The sequence below is a fragment of the Typopeltis vanoorti genome, chromosome 10, assembly GCF_054136105.1.
Source record: "Typopeltis vanoorti isolate ZY-2024b chromosome 10, IOZ_Tvanoo_1.0, whole genome shotgun sequence".
NCBI lineage: Eukaryota > Metazoa > Arthropoda > Arachnida > Uropygi > Thelyphonidae > Typopeltis > Typopeltis vanoorti.
This window is the reverse complement of record NC_143558.1, coordinates 71,379,184-71,404,104: the sequence shown is the minus strand read 5'-3', so window position 1 is coordinate 71,404,104 and position 24,921 is coordinate 71,379,184. Positions and strand designations below refer to the sequence as shown.

Here is a 24,921-nt window from a genome sequence, read left to right as displayed (position 1 = left end):
GATGGAAAGTTAGTAATGATATAAATTTTTTGTGTAGTACTATCATATCCTGTACACCCCTTGAGGGTACATGGCAGGAATTTGATGATGACGACACAAACTTCATAACTTTTAAACTACGAATTAAAGAAATGCTGTATATCATGCCATATCCCTTTAATTTTCAATTTTAAGATAGCTGTATCAATTTATGCCAATTATTATCATTCGATCTCTGTTTAGTTCAAAAGCTGACCGGGTCATTCAAGCTGTTCCAGTCACTTTTCCCATCCCCTTCTGCTGACTAATACAGACTAATATTCATCACTTGTGTCTTCTCCCTTGTTATAATTGGGTCACCAATTATACCATTCACTCTCATTTTAGGATCATTTTTTATTTTAATTATTATTATTGTACAGTCATTAAATTTTTTTAAAAAAATATTTATTTTATTTTAATTTCATTTTTTATTTTAATTATTATTATTGTACAGTAATTAATTATTATTATTATTGTACAGGGCGTGCTTAAGGGTCAAAGCTATATAGGAGCTAGAGAGGAGACCTCCACATAGCCTTTAAAGGAATGCGGAGAACCGACCAGCGGTTCTGACCTAATGTCCACTCCTCACCTTCTTGTGGTGCACCCTGTTGGGTATCTACCTGGATACTGAACGAATGAGGATGGGCTGGAAATTTGGGATTTAGCCAACCAAATTGTATTCTTATTGGCTTAAACCAATATAGAAAATGATGGTACAACATGACAAAATTTCATGCCGGATGGAGCATCGCCCGGTTAAACAAGGACCCCATTGTTTTCGACAGGGAACCAGGGCAAACAGCAAAAATTCAGCTACTGGAACAAAGCTGAAAGCACACCCCAACTCAACATCTCCAGAGTTAAAGATCGGTACTATCAACATAAGAAGCCTGAATGGCAAAGAAATGGAGCTAGCTGAGGAATTAGATAAGTACCAGATCGACATAATAGGGGTGACTGAAACAAAAAAGACCAAAACTGGTGAGATCTTTCTGAGCAATAAATACAAAATGTTATATTCAGGCAATCACAATCAAGGAAAAGAAGGAGTAGCCATAGTATTCAACACAAAATACGAGGCTAATCTTCTTGAATGGCAGTCAGTCTCAAGTAGAGCAATGTGGGCAAATATGAGAATGGGGAACTGGACAATGAGACTTATTTGTGCCTATGGTCCCACAGAAGGTTCTACTAAGGTAGAAGTGGAGGAATTTTTTGAGGCTTTAGAAAAAGCAACTGACACAAAGAAAAAGGAAAAGTTGGTCCTTGTTGGGGATCTAAATAGTAGAGTAGGAAATGATTGTGAGACATACAAAAATATTTGGGGAAAATTTGGAGAAAAGAGCAAAGCTAATAATAATGGCAAATACCTGTTGGATTTCTGCTCAGGTCATGGACTGGTTATTACTAACACCATGTTCCAACATAAAAATGTGCACAAATTCACATCGAGAGAAGAGGCAAGGAATAAGAAAAGTCTCATTGACTATGTTATTGTTGATAGTGATGTTTTCTCCCTGGTGCAGGACACCAGAGTGTACAGAGGATTTGAAATTGGAAGTGATCACTATTTAGTCTTGAGCAGGATAAAATTGAATTTCATACTGAAAAGAATAACATGTAAGAAAGTTTTAAAGCGAATAAAAGTTGAGCAGCTCTCAAATGTGAACTGTAGACTAAAATACAGAAAGATTATTGAAGAAAAAATGAAAGAGTTTGAGAACAGGAACTGAACCTTGGAGATTCAGTGGCAAGCCTTGAAGAAAACCCTGATTGATTCAGCCAGAGAGGCATGTGGCGAGGTTGTCTGCAAGGATAGAAAAATCAGAACTCCATGGTGGATACAGGAAGTTAAAGAGGCAGTGAGGGAAAAGAAGAAAGCATATTAAAAGTTCCTGGCAAATAGGCCAGCTTGTGCTCTTAGAGAATACAGAGACAAATGTAAGAAAGCTAAACACTGTGTAAAACTAGCTAAACAAAAGTCATGGGAGGACTTTGGCAAGAATATAGAAATTAAATATCAAGAAGGTGGCAAAATATTCTGGAAGTTGTTGAAGAAGCTCAGAAACAGAGGAAAGAGTGCTGTAAAAGGAATTAGAGATGATAAAGGTGACATGAAAACAAGAGAAAGAGATATCCTTGAAGTATGGAGTAATTACTTCGAAAAATTGCTAAATGAAACAAGCAGTGATAGCACAGTGGTAAGAAAACACTCGACAGGCATACAGTCAGGAATACATATCCATACTTGAAGTAGAAAAAGCCATCAAAGACTTGAAATGTAGAAAGGCAGCAGGAGTAGATGATATTCGACCAGAAATGCTGAAATATGGTGGTATAAAAGTCTCACAGTGGCTGCACTGCATAGTTCAGAAAGCCTGGACAGAGGGACGAATTCCCGATGATTGGAGTGGAGCTCTAATAGTACCCATATATAAAAAGGGAAATAAAACTGAATGTGAGAATTACAGAGGTATTTCCCTACCGAGTGTTCCTGGCAAGATCTATACAAGCATACTTGAGAAACAATCGAGAAGAATTGCGAAAGAAAAGCTTGGTGAAGAACTAGCTGGATTCAGGCCAAATAGAGGCTGTCGGAATCAGATCTTCACTTTACGACATATAGTTGAGAAAGCATGGGAATATAACAAAAATCTGTATTTAAGTTTTGTCAATCTGGAAAAGGCATATGACAAGGCGCCAAGAGAGAAGCTATTCAATACGCTTCAGTTACATGGTGTCAATGGGGCATTATATCAAGCAATGCATAGTCTGTATTTGAGTTGTAAGTCGGCAGTTAGAATTGAAGGAAGTACAGGAAGATGGTTTGATGTTAAATCTGGTATGAGACAAGGATGTACATTATGCCGTCTGTTATTCATTATCTATATGGATCACATTATGGAGGAAAGTGGTATTAAACATGATATCAAAATTGGAGATGTTAATGTGAGCTCTTTGCTTTATGCGGACGATGTTATACTTCTAAATATATCCACTACAAGTTTGCAAGAGTCCCTGAGTAAATTGAATAACTGTTGTAATAGATATGGTATGAAGGTGAGCATTAAAAAGACAAAGACAATGGAAATAGGTAGAATTGTTGAAAATGTTAACTGTGTTGTGAATGGGGAACCTGTGGAACAAGTAATACATTTCAGTTACTTAGGCACGATTTTTAGTGAAGATGGTAAATTAAATATGGAAATTGACAACAGAATCAACAAAGCTGGTAAGGTAGGAAGTCAATTGAATAAATTCATATGGAATAAGAGAGAAATTAGTCAGAACACTAAATTAGCTGTATACAAGACAGTGTGTACCAGTTTTAATTTATGGATCTGAGATCTAGGTCAGAAGTAAAACCCTTAACCAAAGACTAGAGACCGCAGATATGAGAGTCCTAAGAAATATTAGAGGTGTGAACAGGTGGCATCAATGGCAATATCATATTAAAAATGATATTGCCATCTACTAATACAGAATGAGCAAGGAAAGATTAGCAAAACAAGTGTTCTCTGCCCATGTTGACAGGAAAACGACCCAGAGGAAGACCAAGATATAGGTGGATTGATACGGTACAATGTGCCTTAGACGATAGAAATATAAGAGCTGATAATGATAATATTGGAGTCTTGACAAGTGACAGACTGATTTGGAGGAAAATTGTAGATAGGAAGTTAGTAATGATGTAAATTTTTCGTGTAGTACTATCATATCCTGTACACACCCCTTGAGGGTACATGTCAGGAATTTGATGATGATGATTATTGTACAGGCACCTCTATGGAGTCCGAAGACTAGACTCATATGGACCTAAAGTTAGTAAGGGGTTGTTATAGGATCACTGTTGAAGTGGTTTTACAGAAAACAGTGGGAGATCATGAGAGAACAAGAAGTCATCCCTGGAAGCTGTATAAAGAAGGTGTGAAAAAGGGAGTGAGAAGCAGGTTTTTTGTATGCAGAGTTGTAATGTGTTCAACAGGTGTTGTAGTCCTGTTTCAGTATTTGATAATAATGCCTTGTCATCTGCATATCTTATTGCAAATATTTGTCTACCTCCAGTCTTTATTCCTTCTTCCGAATTCTCCACTGCTTCTTTAAGCATTGCTTCAGAATACATATTAAACAAAATTGGTGACAGAGAACAGCCTTGTCTTACTCCTCGTCTAATGATAACTGGTTCTGTTGTACCATATATGTCTCTCACCATGGCAGTTTGTCCCATATATAGTGATGATGTAATAGATTTAACAGTATTGATATGAACACAGATGGATAAGAAAATAACTATTTATTAACTTAAAAGCTAATATTTTGCTGGTATTATATCTGGCATCTTCAGAGCACACAACACAAAGTTTGTTACAAATGCAAGACAACCACAATCCGGTGTAACAGTGGGGCTAGTATAAGTAATTGCAGCATGCAACACAAGATGCACGCTGGATGGCACCCAATTAGACTAAAGTCCTAATAGGGCGCCATCTAGGTTAAAAAAAAAAAAAATAGTTTAAAGTTTTGAAATAGTAGTCCACATAATAGTCTCAGAAAGTTTGAAAAAATATAAAATAAAAGTAATAAATATTAATTTGGTCTTAGGATGACTGTCTCCCAAATTCCCAAATCTTTAGTAGATTTATATAGCCATACTTGTTAAGGTTTGCAGTATGTTTTAATATTTATTACTTTTATTTTATTTTATTTTTTTCAAACTTTCTAAGACTATTATTTGGACTATGATTTCAAAACTTTGAAGTTTTTTTTTTTTTTAACGTAGATTTTTTTTAACGTCTTGTGTTGCATGCTGCAATTACTTATACTAGCCCCCACTGTTACACTGGATTGTGATTGTCTTTCATTTGTAACAAACTTTGTGTTGTATGCTATGAAGATGCTGGATATAATACCAGCAAAATATTAGCTGTTAAGTTAATAAATAGTTATTTTCTTATCCATCTGTGTTCATATCAATACCGTTAAATCTATTACAACATGTCTGACGAACACATAAGCCTATCCACACGTCCATATATAGTGAAATAATTAGCCTTCTATCTTTCCAATCTATACCAAGCTTTTTCAAAATCTATATAAAAGATATTAACTTCTTTATTCACTTCCAGACTTCTTTCACTTACTATTCTTAACAGTCCAATCATCTCTTGTTCCCCTACCCTTCCTGAAACCAAACTGATCTTCTTCAAGAAATTCTTCCACTTTAGATGCAATTCATCGTGTTAAGATTCTCATAAGTATTTTTAATGTATGGAAATGAGGCTTATTGTTCTAAAATCCTTGCAGTTCACTGCATTACTTTTCTTTGGTATAGGTATAAATATTAAGGTCATAAAATCTTTTGGTAGTTCTCCTTTGTTATAAATTAAATTTATTATTTTGGTTATTTCTTCAGTTCCTTTCTTCTGAAGTTGTTTCAGGAATTCTGCAGGTATTTCATCTATTCCTTCTGCCTTTCCACATTTTAGTTCTTTAATGGCCATTTATACTTCTGTCTTCAAAATCTCTGGGCCTAGATCATCTTCATTTATCTTCTAATGGCAACTCATTTGGTCTATTTTCCTTGTCATGTAGATCTTCAATGTATTCTTTCCATCTCATTAGGATTTTATCTTCTTCAGTTATGATTTCTCCATTCTTATTTTCTATGCCTCTAGCTCGAATTCCATTTCTCTTGTGATTCATGCTTCTTGCTTTTTCATATAAAAGATCATACTTTCCCACTTTCTCAATTTGTCATTCAGGGTTCTATATTGTATTTTCCCTTCTGGGGGTGTATTTATTTTTCCATTTTCTTCTTTCTTCCATTAGAGAAATCATCTCATTAGTTATCCAAGGTTTTTTTTATTCTTTTAGCTCTTACATATCCAATTTCTTCTTCTGCAATCTTCTTTATTTTCTCTTTAACTTATTCCCATTTCTTTTCTGGGTCTTCAGTTTTGACAAAACTTGTTTCCTCTAATGCTTTCTCCAATCTACTTTATTTCCAAATTCCTTGGTGTTTTTTAATTTCTCTAATTTCCATTTTTTCCTTTTCATAGCTTCTTTTATTTTCTTTAGTTTCACATTTATTTCTATGAATAGTAGGTTGTGGTCAGAGTAAATATCAGCTCCAGGATATCTGCATGCATTTTTTACACTATTCTTGTATCTTTGCTTTACTATAATGTAATCAGTTTGATACCTTTCTGTATCTCCTAGTTTTTTCCATGTGTATAGTCTTCTCTTAGATTTTTTAAACGAAGTATTCGTAATTATTAGCTTATTTTCTTGACAGAATTCCACTAACACCTTTCCTCTCTCTCTCATTACTATTACCTAGTCTGTATCTTCCTTCTACACTCCCATCCTCTTCTTCTCCTACAACTCCATTCCAATCTCCCATTATAATCATATAGCGTTTTCTTTTTTCTTCCTTAATTAGTTCTTGCAATTGTTCGTACATTTCCTCATCTGAATGGTCACTTGTTGGCATATATATCTGCATTATTATGTCCACCTGTTCAGCCTTCAATTTTACCACCATAATCCTGTCATTTAGACAGTTTATGCTAATGATGCTCTTTGCTGTTCTTTTATTAAAAACAAGTGCAACTCCTTGTTCCTTTTTATCTCCACCTGAGTAAATTACTCTTACTTCGTCACTATAAAAATCTGTTCCTTCCCATCTGACTTCGCAGAGCCCTATGATATCAATTTTTCCTTTGTCCATTTCTTGTTTGAGATTTTCTAATTTTCCACATCTGTTCATTGTTCTTACATTCAATGTTGCAATTTTGATTCTCTGACAATATTTCATTTTCAGTTTGTTTATAGCTTGTTTGGGAGGAACATCAGCCATCTCATTCTATCTTCCCTGAAAATACTAACCCTTCACATTCTATCCCTGTAACTATCCAAATTCCTCCCTCTTGTTCCTTATATTTCTCACATTACGTATAAAATTGCAACATTCCCTATAGGCACCCCAACCATGTTTACTTCCTGAATTGACTACCCTATTCAATATTTTTGCTTGAGAGACTAGATTGCACTTGTTGGTCATACTCATTCACCTCATGGGTGCCTTCACACACACGTGCGCTCTCTTACATTTACCCCTAATTGATTAAGTTTTCCTGAGTTTGACCATCAACATGCTCAGTGAACAAAACTCTAGACACATAACATCAAAATCATTTAGATGTGGTCCATATATAAATCCTTCTTTCCATGAAACTAAAGCCTTAGGTCCACAAACTCTACATCATGCCTTCTGCACAACCTTCATATTGATTCATTTGCTATTAGTGCCCTTCTCCTCCTTAGTTCACCTCTATTATAGCATGGCAGGCAACTTAGTCTCCTCATTTTTACTTCATCCAAAACTCATTCACATCCTCTCTTATAGAATACTTCTTTCCTTTCAGATCATTAGTGCCAATGATGAAAATTTAGTTCTTTTGCCTTACCTTTTTGTATCTGGATGGCATGACTAGTATCATTAATTTTTGTGCCAGGGAAGCATGATTTTGTTATAATTTCATTAAATACTTCTCTGATCAGAGAAATTGTGTTCAGGTTATCTTGATTTTTACCTTACACCACTTGCTTCTTTCTTTTTCCACCCTGGTAATCTCTTGCCACTTCTGCAACTTTATAATTTCATCTTTTGTTCTGTGAAGGATATCATGCAAGTGCAATATTTCTTATTTAGGTCCATTTTGTTCTCCTGTATTTCTACCACTGCACATTCAGTATTAATTCTGGCATTAACATTTTCCATTTTACCATCAATACTGTCTACTCTACTAACATTCGCTTTGTTCTTGCCATCTAACTGGAACTACTTGCTGTTGAAACACTTAATATGCAGTAATTCACCAGTTTCACTCTCCTTCCATTAAATCCTTTTATTTTTAAGTCATCCAACAATGATGTCTTTGCTGCTATTGTTCTACCATGCATTGGCACCATACCAACAATCATGTAAGGTAAGATGCAGCACATTGCAGATGACATGCAGAACAGAAAAGAATCTGTTCTAGTAAAAAACTAGGCATAATGTAGCTCAGTACATTTCATGTGTTGAGCTTCATTATGTCTAGATTAAAAATTTATAATGATTGTTCATCCATGCCAAAAGTGTAGTTGTAATTAGTTGTTTTTTTTTTTTTCCCATGAGTTTCTGCATTCAGAAATTTGCCTGAAGTTCCACTTGAACAGATTCATTTCTGTTAAGCATGTCATCTGCAGTGTACAGCACATGCCTTCAGAATGGTTAGCTGACTGCTATACATTCCTGATTGTAGTTTTAACATTCTTAATGATACCACAAAGATTAGCCTCTTGTATTTCTTCTTATGGCACTAAAGACTGAGTTATTCTTTTAGAATTGTTCAATGTTTAAATGACCAATAAGCAATAATTTTGCTGTGCTTACATATTTCTATACAGTGTTATTGATGTTATATAGGTAACTATGGGATCATAGGAAGCATCTTGAAGACAAACAGAATATTTATTTATTATACCTCTCCTTGAATGCATTCATTGATAATGTGTTTACAGCTCTGTTCACAGCCCTCCAAAAACACATTCTACTCATTTTGCTAATACAGAAAGCTGGTCAGGCACTAGGGAATCTGTTTGGCAATATGAGTAATCATATAAGTGTTTCAATAACAAGCAGAAAGAGATGATGTCATGAACTGTTCACAGAGAAGCTGCAACCAACAACCTGTAAGTGTATTGACTGCACATCATCTGTTGATATGAGCAAAGACACATAAAACTGGGACATGAAACAGCAGAAATCACTCATGGCAGAGTTATGAATCACATTATGTGCTCTTCCAGTCTGGTGAACCTGTTTGAATATGTAGATGCCTGGAGAATGCTTTTTATTAGAGAATATTGTTCAGTTAATGAAGTTTGGAGGTAATTGGATGTGAGGTTGGTTCTTATACATATTATGGGTTATATACCACTGGTCATGGTGGAATCATAATTGCCAGGTCTTATGTTTTAGTAGAAGTAAAGAACTAGTTTTACTTTTTCTAGCACAATGCTCCCTTTCAGAAAACAGTAATTACAAAACATTACTTGAAGAGAATAACACTAGAATATTGCCCTAGCTATCAGAGAATCCCAACTTTAACTGTAGAACATCTGTGAATGATGAACCAAATATAATATATAATAAGGATGAATTGTGAAATAATAAAATGTAGATGTTGTTATTCTTATTATTATCTGAGACCTCCAGAGGGTAAACGACTCATTGAAAGAAACTATACATCACCCAAACCAGCTGTACCTTCTTTTAAACTCATTAATACTAAATTCACTCACTAATTGCTCTGTGAGTGATAAATCTAGCTGTTGACTATGAATAAACATAACTTCCATGGATGCCCCACGCTCTCTCGCTACCTTCCATATAACAAAAAATTTCATCAGATAATATCCTATAACACCCATTCAAAATTTTACAGACCGCTATCATATCATTCCTCTTTCTCCTGTTAACCAGAGACTATAATCATGATACTCTCAACCAGTTCTCATAATTTACATTCCATAATCCTGATATAATCTTCTTTCTATTCAGAGATTCCCTTTCATGGCTTCTTTATCCCTTCTGAACCCAGGTGACAAGTCTGCATGCAGTACTACAGGTGTGGTCTTATCAGAGCCTTGTAGAGAGACAAAATGACTTTGTTGTCTTTATATGCAAAGGTTTGTTTCAACATTTCAATTATCCTCTGAGTTGTATTTGCAATTTTTGCTATGTGATCTTGGAACTTCAAATTCCTATCTACCATAACATCAAGATTTCTAGCCTCATAAGTTTCTTCTAGAATAACTTTACACATTGTACTGACAGCCATTTCCATTGCCCAAATTTGCAGCCAATTTAAATCATCTAAGTGCCAGTTATCAATAGCATCTCCCTAATTGCCCCCCCCCTCCCCGTAATTCACATTCACCGTATACCACATTTTGATACTTGTCTGTCAACCATCCACTTATCCAAGTCAAGAATTTATATTCCAAACCCATATTCTCCAATTTATGCGACAGCCTTTCATGTGGTACCCTATCAAATGACTTGGAAAAATCCAACAGTATTATAGAAGATTCATTCCATTTATCCATCTCACCCATAACATTATAAAATATGAGCAAATTGTTAAAACACATCCTCTCTTTAGTAAACCTATGCTGTTCCTTGCAGAATATAGGTTATCTATCAGCCTATTTCTGTGTGTGAGTTCTTACTAACTTCTCTAAAATCTTCACCACCATTCAGAAATACTAGTAGGTTGGTAGTTAGTTACATTGATTTTTACACTACCATTGTACAATGAAAATGTCTTACATTCTTTTCATTCCTGTGTGTCTTTTCTGATCTGAGACTCAAGTTACACAAACATTATAAAGGCCTAGCGAGTTTGTCTGAACATTCCTTTAGCATACGCTAATATTCCGCTTGTCCTTATTTCTGAATTTTTATCCGAGTTATGCAACGGCTCTTCAACTGCATTCTCATGCACCTCTATCTCTTCATCCAGTACAGTATTAACATGTTACATACACTCTTGTTGAAAATATCATTAATAGGATTTAAAGGAAAATGAAGTCTATGAAGGCATGAGCAAGGCCTGTTATTTTTCTTTGTTTGCATTTGTGCTACTACAGTGTTCTCCTTCCTGGATTTTGCAACTTCTCTCAGTCTGACTTGTGTAAGCCTTTCCAGAGGAAACGATGAACAGAGAAACTATCCCCTTCCAGGTGAGTAGGATAGTTTGGATAACGTTTTTTGACAACCATAAAAGAATGAATTATTTCACATACGAAGAAGATTTTGATGCTTCATTATAAGCAGTATAGAAGCTGTGTGTTGAGAAGACCTTCTGATATATGGAAAACTGATAAAGTCCCTTATATCTGATGTCTATAATGATAGTACATACAGGTTTCTGTATATAACAATCTGGGAATAGTTTCTTTGAATGATTGTTTAGAATGAACTGGTTTAGGAGCATGTTAAAGTTTTTACTTTTTATCACTTTCTTCTCATATATAGAAGCTCAGTGTTTTTTGCTACTTTGCGTAACTAGTAATGGGAATTTGCTGTGTGTGTTTTGATTAATGGCGAGCTTTATTTTTTGATAGAAATCATTTAAGAAAAAACGTTTGTTTAGATCACAGCTGGTTCCAAACAATATAGATATTATACATGTAATACCATCATGCAGCAAGTTTTAGAATAGCATTATAATAATGCTTCCTCATTTCTCCATATAATTTGATTGGCAGTGATAACAGAAACCCATCAAAATCTTATCTTCTCATTTTGAAATAAGACTTATACGCTGGTTATACGTAATTATTAATTGACTTAAAGAATTCACAACATACAATAAAATATAAATTAAATTAAACTTTAATATATATTTCCAGTATTTCAAGGAACTTACGATAAAGACACATGCACGCAGGCACCACATGCAGTAAATGAAGACGAAGCAAGAAGCTATCATTTCTCTAAAAGTCCTGATGGTGCCCCTAGCGGGCTATGTAGGTATTCTTGGCCGTTGGGCTGAAGGTCTGTATGTTTCCCAAATTTGAAGCAGTCTCATGCAACCAAATTTGTTTAGGTTTGACATGTTTCTTTAGGGCTGAGACTGATTCCATGAAAAGTCTTTCAAACTTGAACCTACTACAGTATATTATTGTGGCTTTCTTCCACCGTATTCTGTGGCGTGTATCCAGAGCATGGTCTGCAAGACCAGAGTTGCTATACTGGTGAAAACGGATGTAGTCGTTCTTGTGTAGAGGCTTAAGTGCTGTGAGGACATTATGTTGGAGGTTTAATGGATTTTTTACAACACTCAAAAAGAATTAAAATAGAATTTAATACTTCCTATATTTCGTCCTAGTCACTAGGACATCTACGGGGATTACAAAAACAATTAATGTAACATGCACACAAAAACTTACAATACTAAGCCCAACCACGTGGGTGACACTAAAGTCCTATCTAGGTGGAGCGCCCTCTAAGGGCAGTAGTAGGTGGCCTGGAATGTAAAGTGGACCTCTGGTGATGAGTGTTTCCCAAATCTTCGGAAGCTTAATGCAACCGTATTTGTTAAGATTTGGTTGGTTTCTGAGAGCTGCTGCTGCTTCTAAGAAAAGTCTCTCTTTCTTGAATTTGCTGTGGTGGAGCATGGTGGTTTTCTTCCATGATACTCTGTGGGTGGTGTCCAAAACATGGTCAGCCAAGCCTGAATGGCCATAGTTGTGTTTAACGATGTATGACTTGTGTTCCTCCAGGCAGATGGATGCTGATCTGCCTCTGTCCAAAGTATGCAAGCTTACAGGAACAGGGTACTTTGTAAACTCCAGGCAGAGAGAGAGGAGGGAGCTGATCTTTCGTAGATGTAGTCCTTGTGTTCTAAAATTCTGATATTCGCTGTCCTGCTTGTTTGGCCAAAGTAGGACAGCTTCAAGGGACCTGGTATACACCAGGTAGGTCTAGGGGAAGTGGTTGGTCTTTAGTAGAGCGGATAAGGGATGCCAATTTTTTATATGGTCTGTAACAAGAGGTCTAGTCATGTTTTCTTAAGATTTTGGTAATTTTTTCCGAGGTACCTCAGATGTTGGTGATGGATTTAGAGTAATTAATCCTTGTTGTGAAGGGGGGAGGGTTGTAGTTTATGGTTTCAATATTTTTTGGATGTGGGCGGTAGTTATTGGCTGAGAAAGTGTTGAGGATGTGATTTAGTTCAGTGGTTAGGGCATTGTCATTTGAACAGATTAATTTATCCCTGTTGTATAGTGTCTTAATAACTCCATATTGTTTGAGGGGGGGTGAATACATCTGCCTGTATGGGTGGGTTTTCTGTAAACAGAAAACCAAGGTTCCATCAGGCTGGTGGGTGACTAGTGTGTCTAGGAAAGTTGTTGTTTTCCTCTTTCTCCAGGGTGAACTTGATTCTGTGGTTGTTTAAGTGTATTAAGAAGGAGAGGTGTATGTGTCAGAGCCATGTGGCCAAATAGTAAACACATCATCGATGTAGCGAAGCCATATGGTTGGTTTTTGTGGGGCAGAGTAAGGCTTTCTTCTCAGCCCTATTTCAGTTCACAATGAACTCAGGCTATTTCGTTTGGCAGGGAAAATTCTACAAACAAATAGAGGGGACAGCCATGGGTTCACCACTCTCCTCACCCTTGGCCAACTTCTTTATGGAGACTTTTTGAAGAGAAAGCCTTAAACTCTGCCCCCACAAAAACCAACCATATGGCTTCACTACGTCGATGCTGTGTTCACTATTTAGCCACATGGCTCTGACATACTCCTCTCCTAGGAAACTAGGAAAAACTAGAAATTGAGGAGGTTTAAACCTCTTCTATTTCTTCCCCACAGAACCCAGAGAAAGCAATAACTTTCTTATTTATACTTGTCATTGTTTCTCAAAATCCTAGTGATCCTTAGTGCTGTTTTATTCACTTTGTAGTACTTTCCTGAAATTCAACTCCCTGTATGAGGCCATGCATTGCCCACAGTATGGAACTAAATAAACAATATGGATAACATATAAAAAATTAATTATTACCATAAAATTTCATCCATGTTTCGTAGACATCCTTGGTATGAAATGATTGTAACAAAAGTGCATGCTGCATATCAGAAAATTCGTCAATGTACTCGTAGTAATATCATTGATTCAATTGGACAACAGCAATTAATTAATACTAGAGTCAAAGTAGTGTAATGCATAAAGCAAAAATAGAGAATATAAAATTTATGGTAATTTTTCACATAAGATATTCTTATCATTAGTTTGGTTCCTTTTTGTCTACTTCTTTTTTATAATTTCTTCCATATTGATCTGATAATATCTCCTCACTTAAATGTATCTATCATATCGCCTCTTTTCCACTTAACCACCAAACTCTGCAGTCTACATTTCCATCAACCTCTCCCCATAACAAACATTCCAGAGTCATACTTCCTTGGTCACTCATCTGTGAATCTTTGCTAATGTTTTTATATCACAATAAAAACTACAAATCTCAGTAATCCATGTGTAGTTTGGCCAGTGCATTAAAAAATGGCATGAACACCTTCTTGTCCCTACTTGCTTATTGTGAAAGTCTCCTGAAGAAATATATTACAATAGTATAGGAAATAGTTTGTGAATCTGCAGCTAACATAAGTTTTCTCCATTACTAATTATAGTCCAATATCAAAATTCACATACATTTTCAGGTACTTTTCCCAGCTCTTTTTGTCATTGAATTGACTTGGCCCTTGATATGTTTTTATAACTTGAATCTCAGCTCAGGTAAGATCCTGCAGAAATGGAAAGAATGTATGATAGTTCCATTGTACAAGGGTGCTACAAAAAAATGTAACTACCAACCTATCGATATTTCTGGCATGGTGGTTAAGATTTTAGAGAAGTTAGTAAGAACTCATATACAGAAATTAGTTGATAGATAAGCTGGACTCTGCAAGGAAGGGCATAATTTTACTGAAGGGAAGTCATATTTTAGCAATTCGCTCATATTTTACGGCAGTGTTATGGGTGAGGGGGATAAATGGGATAGATATGCTGATACTGTTGGATTTTTCCAAGTCATTTGATAGGATACCACATAAAAGACTGCTGCATGAACTGAAGAATATGCATTTAGAATATAAACCTGCTAAATGGATGGTTAACGGACAGGTATCAAAAAAGTGGTGTACATGATGGATACAAATCTGTCACATTTAAGATGATCAGTGGTGTACCTCATGATCAATCCTTGGACCACTGTTGTTCAATGTATACATTAATGGCATTAGGAAAGGTCTAACAGGAAATGTTTTCAGTTGTTTGTTGATGATGCAAAGATAGGCAGGGCAAGTGTTAGTAAGTGTAAAGTTATTCACTTTGGTGTGGTATGATTTCCAATGGCATATTATATTAGCAGAGTAATGCTAGAAGAAACTGATGAGGCTAAAGATCTTGGCATTATGGTGGATAGGAATCTGAAGTACAAAGGTCACATACCAAAAATTGCAAATACAACTCAGAGGATAATTGCATTGTTGAAACAAACCTTGACATGTAAAGATAAAGAAATCATTTTGCCTCTTCACAAAGCCCTGATAAGACCACATCTGGACTACTATGTGCAGAATGGGTCTCTTGGATTCAGAGAGGATAAAGAAGCTATGAAAAGGGTGCAAAGAAGATTATATATCAGGATTATGTAATGTAGATTATGAAGACAGATTGAGAATATGAGAACTACTTGCTCAGCTTAACAGGAGAGATGGGTGATGAGATAGAAGTCTCTAAACTTCTGAATGGATGTTATAAGATATCGTTTGATGAAAGTCTTCATTATATGGAAGGTAGGGAGAGAACACGGGCATCCATGGAAATGGATCCCCCCTCCCCCGTTTCTAAATTAAAGTTGTTTGTGGTTCAGAAAGGGATAAGAGCTAGATTTTGCTCTCACAGAACAATGATGAATTGAACAGTTTGCCTGAAGTGGTAAGTACATCTGGTATTAATGAGTTTAAGAGAGGATATGACAGTTGGTTTGGATAATGTAGAGCTCTCAGTGAGTTCTTGACTCCCTGGAAATCTCAGATTATAATTATCATCATAATAATAATAATGCTTATGCATTCCTTAAATGTTTCCGCTTGATTTATGCTATGTATTTGAAATTTAATATCGGGATTTAAATTTCTGCAAATTTATACATTTATATATATATATATATATAAATGTGTGTGTGTCTGTATGTGTGTGTGTATATATATATATATATATATATATATATATATTGGAAAAGTGAGCAAAACATTTTAATTTAATATTTACTTTCTTTTGATGATTGTTCTTATTATTCTACAGGGAAAATGATCCACTCAATGGTGGCCCATCTAGATGCTGTAACAAGTTTAGCAATTGATCCCAATGGACTTTATTTGTTGTCTGGGAGTAAGTAATTAGTTCAGATTGATTAAAGTGTGTAATTCACCTATTTCATAAATTAGCTAAGCAATTTATTTAGAGTATGGAAGGCAGTCTGTGTAATGGTATGCCATTTGAAGAGCAGACTCAGGTGATCATTTATTTTGTCAGTAGTTATAGCACAGGTGCTCCAAACTTTTTGTGTTAATTTCAGAAAAGAACAAGATCTACTCTGAATTGGAAATGGCAGATTTTGCACAGAATACCATTAATATATATTTGATACATCTGAGAAATTTGGATCAGTATTCATAATAATAATCGTATGATGATGCAGCAGCCTTGAATCCCTTTTTACGGGAGGTATGGCACTATCTTAGCCCCCCCCCCCCATTTTATCCGGGCTCGGAACCGGCATAGTTGACGAATCAGGCATATGACTGGGTCAGTATTTCTGACTGTAATCCGTGTGTGTTCACGGGGCCAATTTGCCTGCTTGTGGGATGAAAAACTCCAGATAAACTGGCGGAAAAAACTCGGCTGTCCACACCCAAGACCAGCTAACTTGCGTGGTTAGCCTAGTGGCTCTGCACTTCGCAACCATATCCCCGGGGAAGGAGTGTCCTAAGTTCGATTCCCGTCGACGATGTGGGGAGCTTAAGGATCTTCCTTAGCCACAGCCAAGTATTCATAATAATTGATCGAGTCAGCTGCCAAATAATTTATCTTAAAAAAATTAATTAATTAAATAAACTGTTTATTTTATTATGGCATTAGCTACCATCAGTGTTGTTCTTAAGCTCTGTTCCTTCTGACATTTTAAGCTCTTAAGTTCTTAAGCTCTGTTCCTTCTTAGCATTCATTTTCATGATTTTATAGGGGTGTTTTCCATGTGTTAACTGACATTGAGAATTTTTTGCCAGAGTTAACTGTGGGACTAGTTTCATCTGCTTGTTTCTAAATTGTTTATCTTATGAGTCAAATACCACATCACTTTTATGTGGCCTTTAGTTGACAACACCTTGTTTGAATTATCTAAGAAGCAATGGTTATTTAGAATGCTTTTTATCTGAAGATCAATTAACCTGTCTGTTGCATGAAAGTGATAGGTTTTACTCCCACGATACAGATAACCTTGCTGGAAAATATGCAGTTCTCAGGCCTGAGATACTTGCTTCATAGTCAGTCTTCCTAAACAACAGTAATGTCAGTGTCAGTCCTCTCTGTTCAACAACCCCCCCCCCCCCCCGACTGAGATCCATAATGTTCAGTAGAAAGATAAGATAGAGGCTGTGATCTCCTCATCTTGAAGTTAGTATCGTGTGTGTAGATATGTGTTCATGAGCTACTTTGCCTGTTTTGAGGGACAAAAAAATCCAAGTTTCTCAGAGAAAAAAACCTCCCACCCTTCATATGAAACCAGCTAACTCGCCATTTGATTAAAAGCACTGATAAGGGTTATTCTTGTCATAGATGGGATTCAAACCCAGGTCTTTCTAACCAAAAAAAGCTTGTCTTTACCAACTTCCAAACATCCTTAAAAATATATTAAAAAATTCTATTGCTTCACACAGGAATACCTTCCTTGCTGGATTGGAGGAAAATGAGACTTGAAAAATTATTATTATTATTTTTTATTTATTTTTTATTTTTTATTTTTGAAGTTCCTGCTTTAATTACTGCTTTATTACACTCAGTAGCAAGTAGTGATTAAAAAAAAATAATAATAAAATTCTTGCTATCATTGCTTGCTTCTGAATTCAGGAAGCTGGAAGTTCTGAATTTCTTTTAACAGCTTCAGTAAAAGGTTGAGGTGCATTTACATAAATACAGAAAATCACTGTGGTTTTAATAGACAGTACTGCCACTAAAATTCTCTCAAGTGCTCAAAATGAACTAGCATAGAAATTAAATTTTTTTAAAAAATATATTTTTTACTTACATCTGAGGAAATAGATGCAACTGTAACAGAGATACAACACTAGGATGTACCACCCTTCCAGTAACTAATTCCGCTAGTCTATTTATAACATGCTCTAATCTTTCTAATGTGTAGAAATTAGTAGAAATTACTCTTATGGAAACTTGAGTTCTGCATTCCACAAACAGATAGCTGAATAGAACACGCAATTAAAGGGCATAATAACCAATTTTAACTGCTTTTCTAAACAAACATTCCAGTCATTCCACATCTTACTAAATGCTACACTATTTAGATGTTATTGTCAGGTGAACCAATCATTTAGCTGACTGATGCATTCAATAAAAAAATGCAGTATCATTCATTATTGTCCCCCCCCCCCCCCCGTGTGAGGCAGCTATTCTTCGTGGAGACGACCTCCCAGTGATGGTACTGGCCCTTTTCATTCTTCCTGTTTTTCTTTGCTTTTTTTTTCCCCATATCCTTCACTCTACTTCTGAGTCTTTTTTACTATCTTGTCATCCAGACTATCATCACTGGTATCCAATACCTTGCTAATGTGTTTGCTGTGTGGTTCAACCTGTGGACATCTGGAAAGAGGGGTCGTGGTGGTGTTGCACTACTTTGGCCTCTGCTTCGGCAAGATGGGCAGTTCTAGATGGCCTGGCCAGGATCAATTGGAGTGGGCTTGCCTGCAAGGGTCGAGAGTACTGCAGTAAGTCTTCTTATCCCCATAGTGGACAGGATCCAAAGCTTGCTGTGGTGCTTGTATAACATTTGGGATAATTCTGGCATTCCTTCTTCCAGTCATTACTTGCCAGTCAGTGGGCGTCCATGCATGGCTCTGTGGTTAGTGGGGAACAGAACTCTGGTAGTGATCTAAACTTCTCCTTAAAATGAACACTTCTTAATGAGGGGGGTCCTCAACAGGCCCCAACCGACTTCATAAACCATATTATCATGAACAGAGAACCAAACTAAGAAACAAAAAGCATCAGAAGCTGCAATAAATACATCTTAATATTACTTGGTGTAATTACCTATTTAGTGTAATATTACTTAATATTACACTAAATGGGTGAACATCCAATTGGAAAAATGTCATGCTTCATTTGGCAGGATCTCCAAAAGCTGTAAAAAAAAACTGCATTTGGGACAGGTTGAAGCAGCTACAGCACAATCAGAAAAATTACTCTGTGCAACATCTATCTTGGGAATGCTGATTACTTATAGTTACCGCCCCTCCACACACACACACACACACACACACAAAACTTTAAACTTTTCTAGAGGTGTAATATCCGAGTGGACTTCCTTGATGAAGAGATATATTTCAAACTCAATGGCCAAGGAGTAGCAACCATAGGAAGAATGGAAGAATCCTGATACATCGGATCGGCTTCTTGTTCCCATCAGAAGCTGCACCCCTACCTTTAACAAACCAAAGATGGAAGGACAAAGCAAATATAAAAATTAAAAAGAGAGCAATGCATTATGTACAAGGAGTCAAAGAAACAATATACTACAACATCTGCTAAACCCTCTTATACTGAGAAGGCAACTGTAAAGAAAGTGTCAGTCAGGACATTGACAAGGATGTCAGTGCTCCTTCTGACAACTACAACATTCCTGAAAGATATTGCTTGCTCGCTACTCCTTTAAGCAAATGAAAGAGAGAAATCATTATGGACTCACTCCTGAAAATATGCCAGAAAAGGGTCCCAGTACATGAAAATCCTTTTATTAAAAAAAAAAAAAATATATATATATATATATATATATATATACAGGGTGTTCGGGATAAATTTGACATATTTATAATTAATTATATTTTTCCGTAAGTTACATGTATTAACACACACTTCTCTTCATTTAAAAGTTTGGACCCTTCTTCATTCATATACAAGATGTCAGAAAGGATGGATAGCTGGAACCCACCTGAATCATGGAAGAGAATAACTTGTATCATGATGCTTCGTGCCCGCCATCAAAATAAGGATATTACGACTGCTGCCCAATGCTCCCTGAATACAGTAAAAACAATCAGGCATGAACTAGAGACTTGCAATGGTGACTACGAGGATGTAGCAAGAAGAAAGTTCCCTAGCAGACGATCTGATTGCGTTCGTACAGCAGAATTCCTCGCAAATCTGCAGGAACAGGTGTTGAAGAACCCTGGCATTGGAATTCGGGCTTTGTTCGTGGAGTTGCTAACTGTAGTCAAGCCCTGGATAACAAGGGTAGCCAATGGTAGGCCGTATGTATGGCAGCAGGATTCGGCCCCTTGCCACACCTCTGGGAAAAGTCAAAAATGGTTGTCTGAAAATTTCTACGACTTCACCAGTCCAAATGTTTGGCATCCAAACTCCCCAGACCTTAACCCCATGGATTATTTTGTATGGGGCGCAGTTGAAAAAGACACCAATCGCACTTCCAGTAATACAAAAGCCCAGTTAATGGATAAAATTAAAACAGTTTTTGCGGCCCTTCCCAGGGAGACTGTAGCATCAGCTTGTTCGAGGTTCCGAAGCAGAATTGAAGCTGTGATCGATGCTAATGGTGGTTATTTTGAGTAAATCTTGTTGATAGTATTGTAATTAACTCTGCCTGTAATGTTTTTTTGTCAATTCATTAAATTTAATAGATACAAAGAAGATTTTCTTTTTCCTTACGAAACTGTCAAATTTATCCCGAACACCCTGTATATATATATATATATATATATATATATATATATATATATAACATGCACCAGAGGATCAAAGATGCCTTCAGACTCTTTATTAGATGGCCCATCACAGATAACATGTGGGTACCTCTGCTCCTCCTGGGAAAAATAAAAATTAATACATCATGTGCCCTAGATAGAGTAGAATTTGATGTCTTGAATATTTTTCTAGAAGAAATGATGGATAGTAGCCATCGACAATCCCCCCCCCCCTAAAAAAAAAAAATTCCAAGACTAATGAAAACGAAGTCACTCATCAGAGGAAACCAGATGATACCATCAAAAATAAATAATGGAAACATTCCTACAATGATGGAATTGTTGTGTATTTTGACAAAATGTAGACAACATCAAGACTCTCTTGCAGAAGTATAAACCTGTGCTTCTGCTTGCAGGAAACATACCTTAAGCCAAGAGATGATCTTGACTCTCCATAATGTTGTCATTATTTGTGTCAACAGGAAATGTACCTGCCCATGGAGGAGTCACCATCCTTGTGGTCAACCCTACCCCCAATTAGCACCAGCATAGAAGCAGTTGCTGTAAGACTCTCAGTTACAGATATTTCTCAAGATGACCGTTATGATGTCATATCTCAGTTACCATCCTCCTTACTTTTAGTGAGGGATTTAAATGGACATAACACTCTGTGGGGGTGGTGCCCAAACAAACATCGGAGAAAGAATTATTGAGTGTATGCTCGACAACAACAATCTCTCCCTTTTAAACACAGGAAGCAACACCTTCTTTTATATGCATTCAGTGCCATCAACTTAACTATCCGCTCACCCTCCCTTTTCCTACTGTTTAAATGGGAAACTGATGACAACTAGTTTGGGAGGATCGCTTTCCCATGATATCCACTTTTCTACATGAGCAACCATATATTACATCACAGATATCACGATGTAAAATTGAGCAAGCTGACTGGTCCACCATTTCCTTGCTAGTAGATTTTGATTCTGCAACAGTCAGTTCATCTCTTATCAGTGATACAGTGAATCATGGAAGCAGCCACAACTACAATTCCTAAAACATCTAGTCGGTTCCCACATTTACCTGAGCCATGATGGAATGATGATTGCACAGCAGTCAAAGAAGTCTAGAAGACAGCAAGCCTAATTGCTTCAAAACATGCTCAGGCTCAAACTAGATACGCTTGTCACCAGAGCCAGAAGTAATTTTGGATCTAGTTTACTTCTTCTATATCAAGATCCACCATCGGCAAAGAAGTATAGGAATAAATCCAGAAAATGAAAGGCAGATATACCATCCACTGACTCTCTATTCTTGAGCACAGTTGTTGATCCAGCAGCGACTGATGACACTCAGGAAGAGTTTTGCAAAAGCATCAGCAACATCTTCTATAACCCCCCCCCCCTCACACACACACACACAAGTTTCTTGCCCCTAAAAGCAAAAATCAGAAAAAAACAACAAATCCAGTTTTCTTCAAATGGCACAGATAAATACAACAGGCTGTTTATCAAAAAGAAATGAAAGCTGCTTTGTTTAAAAAAGCATCCAACTGCTTTTGGACATAATGCCCATGTTGCAGATAATACCCATTACGTGTTGTAAAATATCTGTCAACATCAGCTAAGGATCAACTATGGCACCTTTATAACAAAATTTTCTGTGACAGCATATTTCCGAATGCCTGACAAAAGACAATTATAATTGCTGCTCTTAAGCCAGAGAAGGATCCAAAATTCCCAGATAATTACTATCCAGTTGCTCTGACCAGCTGCTTGTGCAAAATTCTGGAGAAAATAGTTAACTCTCGTTTTTTATGATTTCTGGAAAGAAACAACCTTTATTCCAGAACATAATCTGGCTTCCCAAAATATCATTCTACTACTGATTATCTTGTCTGGCTGGGAAGCATCTGTTAGAGATGTCCTAAAATATAAGCATCTAGTATCAGTTTTATTTGATATGGAAAAGCATATGACACTTCTTGGAGATTGGGAATGCTAAAAGACTTACATAATTTTGGTCTTGTAGGGGACTCTCTTTTTTTTAAAATGCTTCTTATCTAATTGAATCTTTCAAGTCCAAGTGGGAACCATCCTCTTCTTCCCTCTTTAACCAAGAAGAGGGAGTCAGTCCCACAAGGTTCTGTTTTCAAGTGTCATGCTTTGTGCAATCAAGGTCAACTCAGTAACAGAACAATAACTTCCAACAATAAGAATGCCCTATATCTGGATACTTTACCATCTTCTGTCATTCATGCAATATGAGAGTCATAGAAAGATAGCTACAACAAGCCATTTATATGGCTTGCTGTAAATGTCTTTCTATGACCCTCAAATGCTCAAAATGGGCGTTTAGATTAGGACAATCATTAATCCCAGCTGCACTGGAAGCCAAGTTCTTTGGACTGATATTTGACAGTAAACTCAGTTTCCTCCCTCACACATGTCAATTACAAGACAGGTGCTGTAAATCAATGAACATTCTCTGCATATCTTCCACCTGTTGGAGTGCTGACAGATGTTCTTTGCTTCCTTTGTACTGATAAGATCAAAAGTTGACTATGGGTCCCAAGTCTGTGTTTCTTCCAGGGAGAGAGCACACTGCAATGGCCGGATCATTTTGTACGTCACCTATTCCTAATCTGTATCAAGGCAATTGAACCACTTTTGTCACTTCAGTGCTAACAGCTCTTTCTGTTATACATAACTAAAGTGAAATCCCCATGTATCCATTTATCTTTTGGCCACAATTCGAGAATCTCTATAATATTCAACAGAATGCTATAAAATCTTTTAGTCGCCAGATAAAAGCTCTCCTACAAACTCTAGTGATTGGTAGACAACATAACTCAGATGCCATCAAACCACTTCCACTGTGGCAATCAAAGATGCCAGCATGCAGGCTACTGAAATTTTCCACCTCAATATCATCTACCAGCAGCTCTTCGAAACTGATAGAACCGCATACTCTGATTTTCTGCCTAACTACACGAATGACTCAAATTTGGAGAACCTAGCAGAATCTTCTGCCATCTTTTCAGACAGCTTTAGAGCAGAGCAGAGATGCATGCAATAGAGCTCGCACTAAAAATATATCAGATTCCATTGCTAGCAAAGGTGCATAACATATTCAGACTTGCAAAGTTCTCTTCAGGCAGTAAGAACTCTATATCTACAACAACAACAACCAGTACCCTTCTGTTGGATTCCAAGTCGTGTCAGGATGAAGGGGACGAGGCTGCAGATACAGCAGTGAAGTGAACTCATTTCTCAAACATCCACCATCTGCCTGTACCATACATAGAATATCAGGCAGGAACCCCCTATCCCAGTGGCAGCTATCTTAGAACTGAGAGACTAATAATGGGCTATATCAAATTAAGCCCTAAATTAAATTACCACAGTCTAGCCTGTGCAGGGTTTGAACACAGGAAATTGAACACAAGAATAGGCATATGTTTGAACATATGCCTATTCTTGCTTGACTCTGCACACACACACGTCTACATGACAAATATAAAGGGGGTTATCGTGCTATGCTTCAACTACATCACAAGTTAATCCGTTAAAAACCAGTTCTTTTTGATAAATACACACTGCAACAAAAATACACACTTTACATTTTCAGCTGAAAAATTCATTTTTCAGCGAATTATTTATTTGATGAATTGCTTTTTTGAGGAACTACCTTTTGATTAATTATTTTATCGATAAATTGCCTTTCAGTAAATTGTTGTTAGATAAATTGTCTTTCAATGAATTTTCTGGATATCACTGTTTATAGACTGCAGATAAACAAAGTTGTAGCTAAATCCTGTATACCAGAGTTTTCTCTGATACTTGTACTCATAGCATTAACTTCAAACTATCAAAAAAACTACAGCCACTGTTAAAGCTCCCAAAAGATTCCATCCATTTGAAAAATCCCAAGAATATATAAAATCACTTGCATATATAGTAACTCATTTACTAATCAAATAAGTCAAAATTCAAGTAATGCATTTGCATTCATCATACATATGCCTATTGTGGTGATTAGACCACATGGCGCTTTGAAGTTTAATTAGGTATTGAAATTACGGGATGTATAAAATATCCTGATGAAGTGATGTGAAGGACCTACTTTGTGCTAAGCACTTTTACACCCCAATAACTATAATGAGAAGCATGAGATATGCTTCTAACTTGATATTTGACTGTAGAATCGACAGCTCAGAAGATTACTTTTGGTGGGGGGGGGGATCTTTTGCTCTTTTAATGTCCTACCAGATAATTTCTATAAGT

The 24,921-nt window shown here is 36.4% G+C and overlaps 1 protein-coding gene across 5 annotated transcripts in view; it reads left to right on the top strand.

Annotated features, from left to right (window-relative positions):
• The window catches only part of Cka (Connector of kinase to AP-1), a 570,985-nt gene that overhangs the window by 532,308 nt on the left and 13,756 nt on the right, over positions 1–24,921 (top strand). For all 5 annotated transcript variants that reach the window (XM_090399493.1, XM_090399496.1, XM_090399494.1 and 2 more), the window contains one exon: positions 15,951–16,037. In XM_090399493.1, the coding sequence (XP_090255619.1) occupies positions 15,951–16,037 (87 nt within the window). The remainder of the gene's footprint in view (positions 1–15,950; positions 16,038–24,921) is intronic.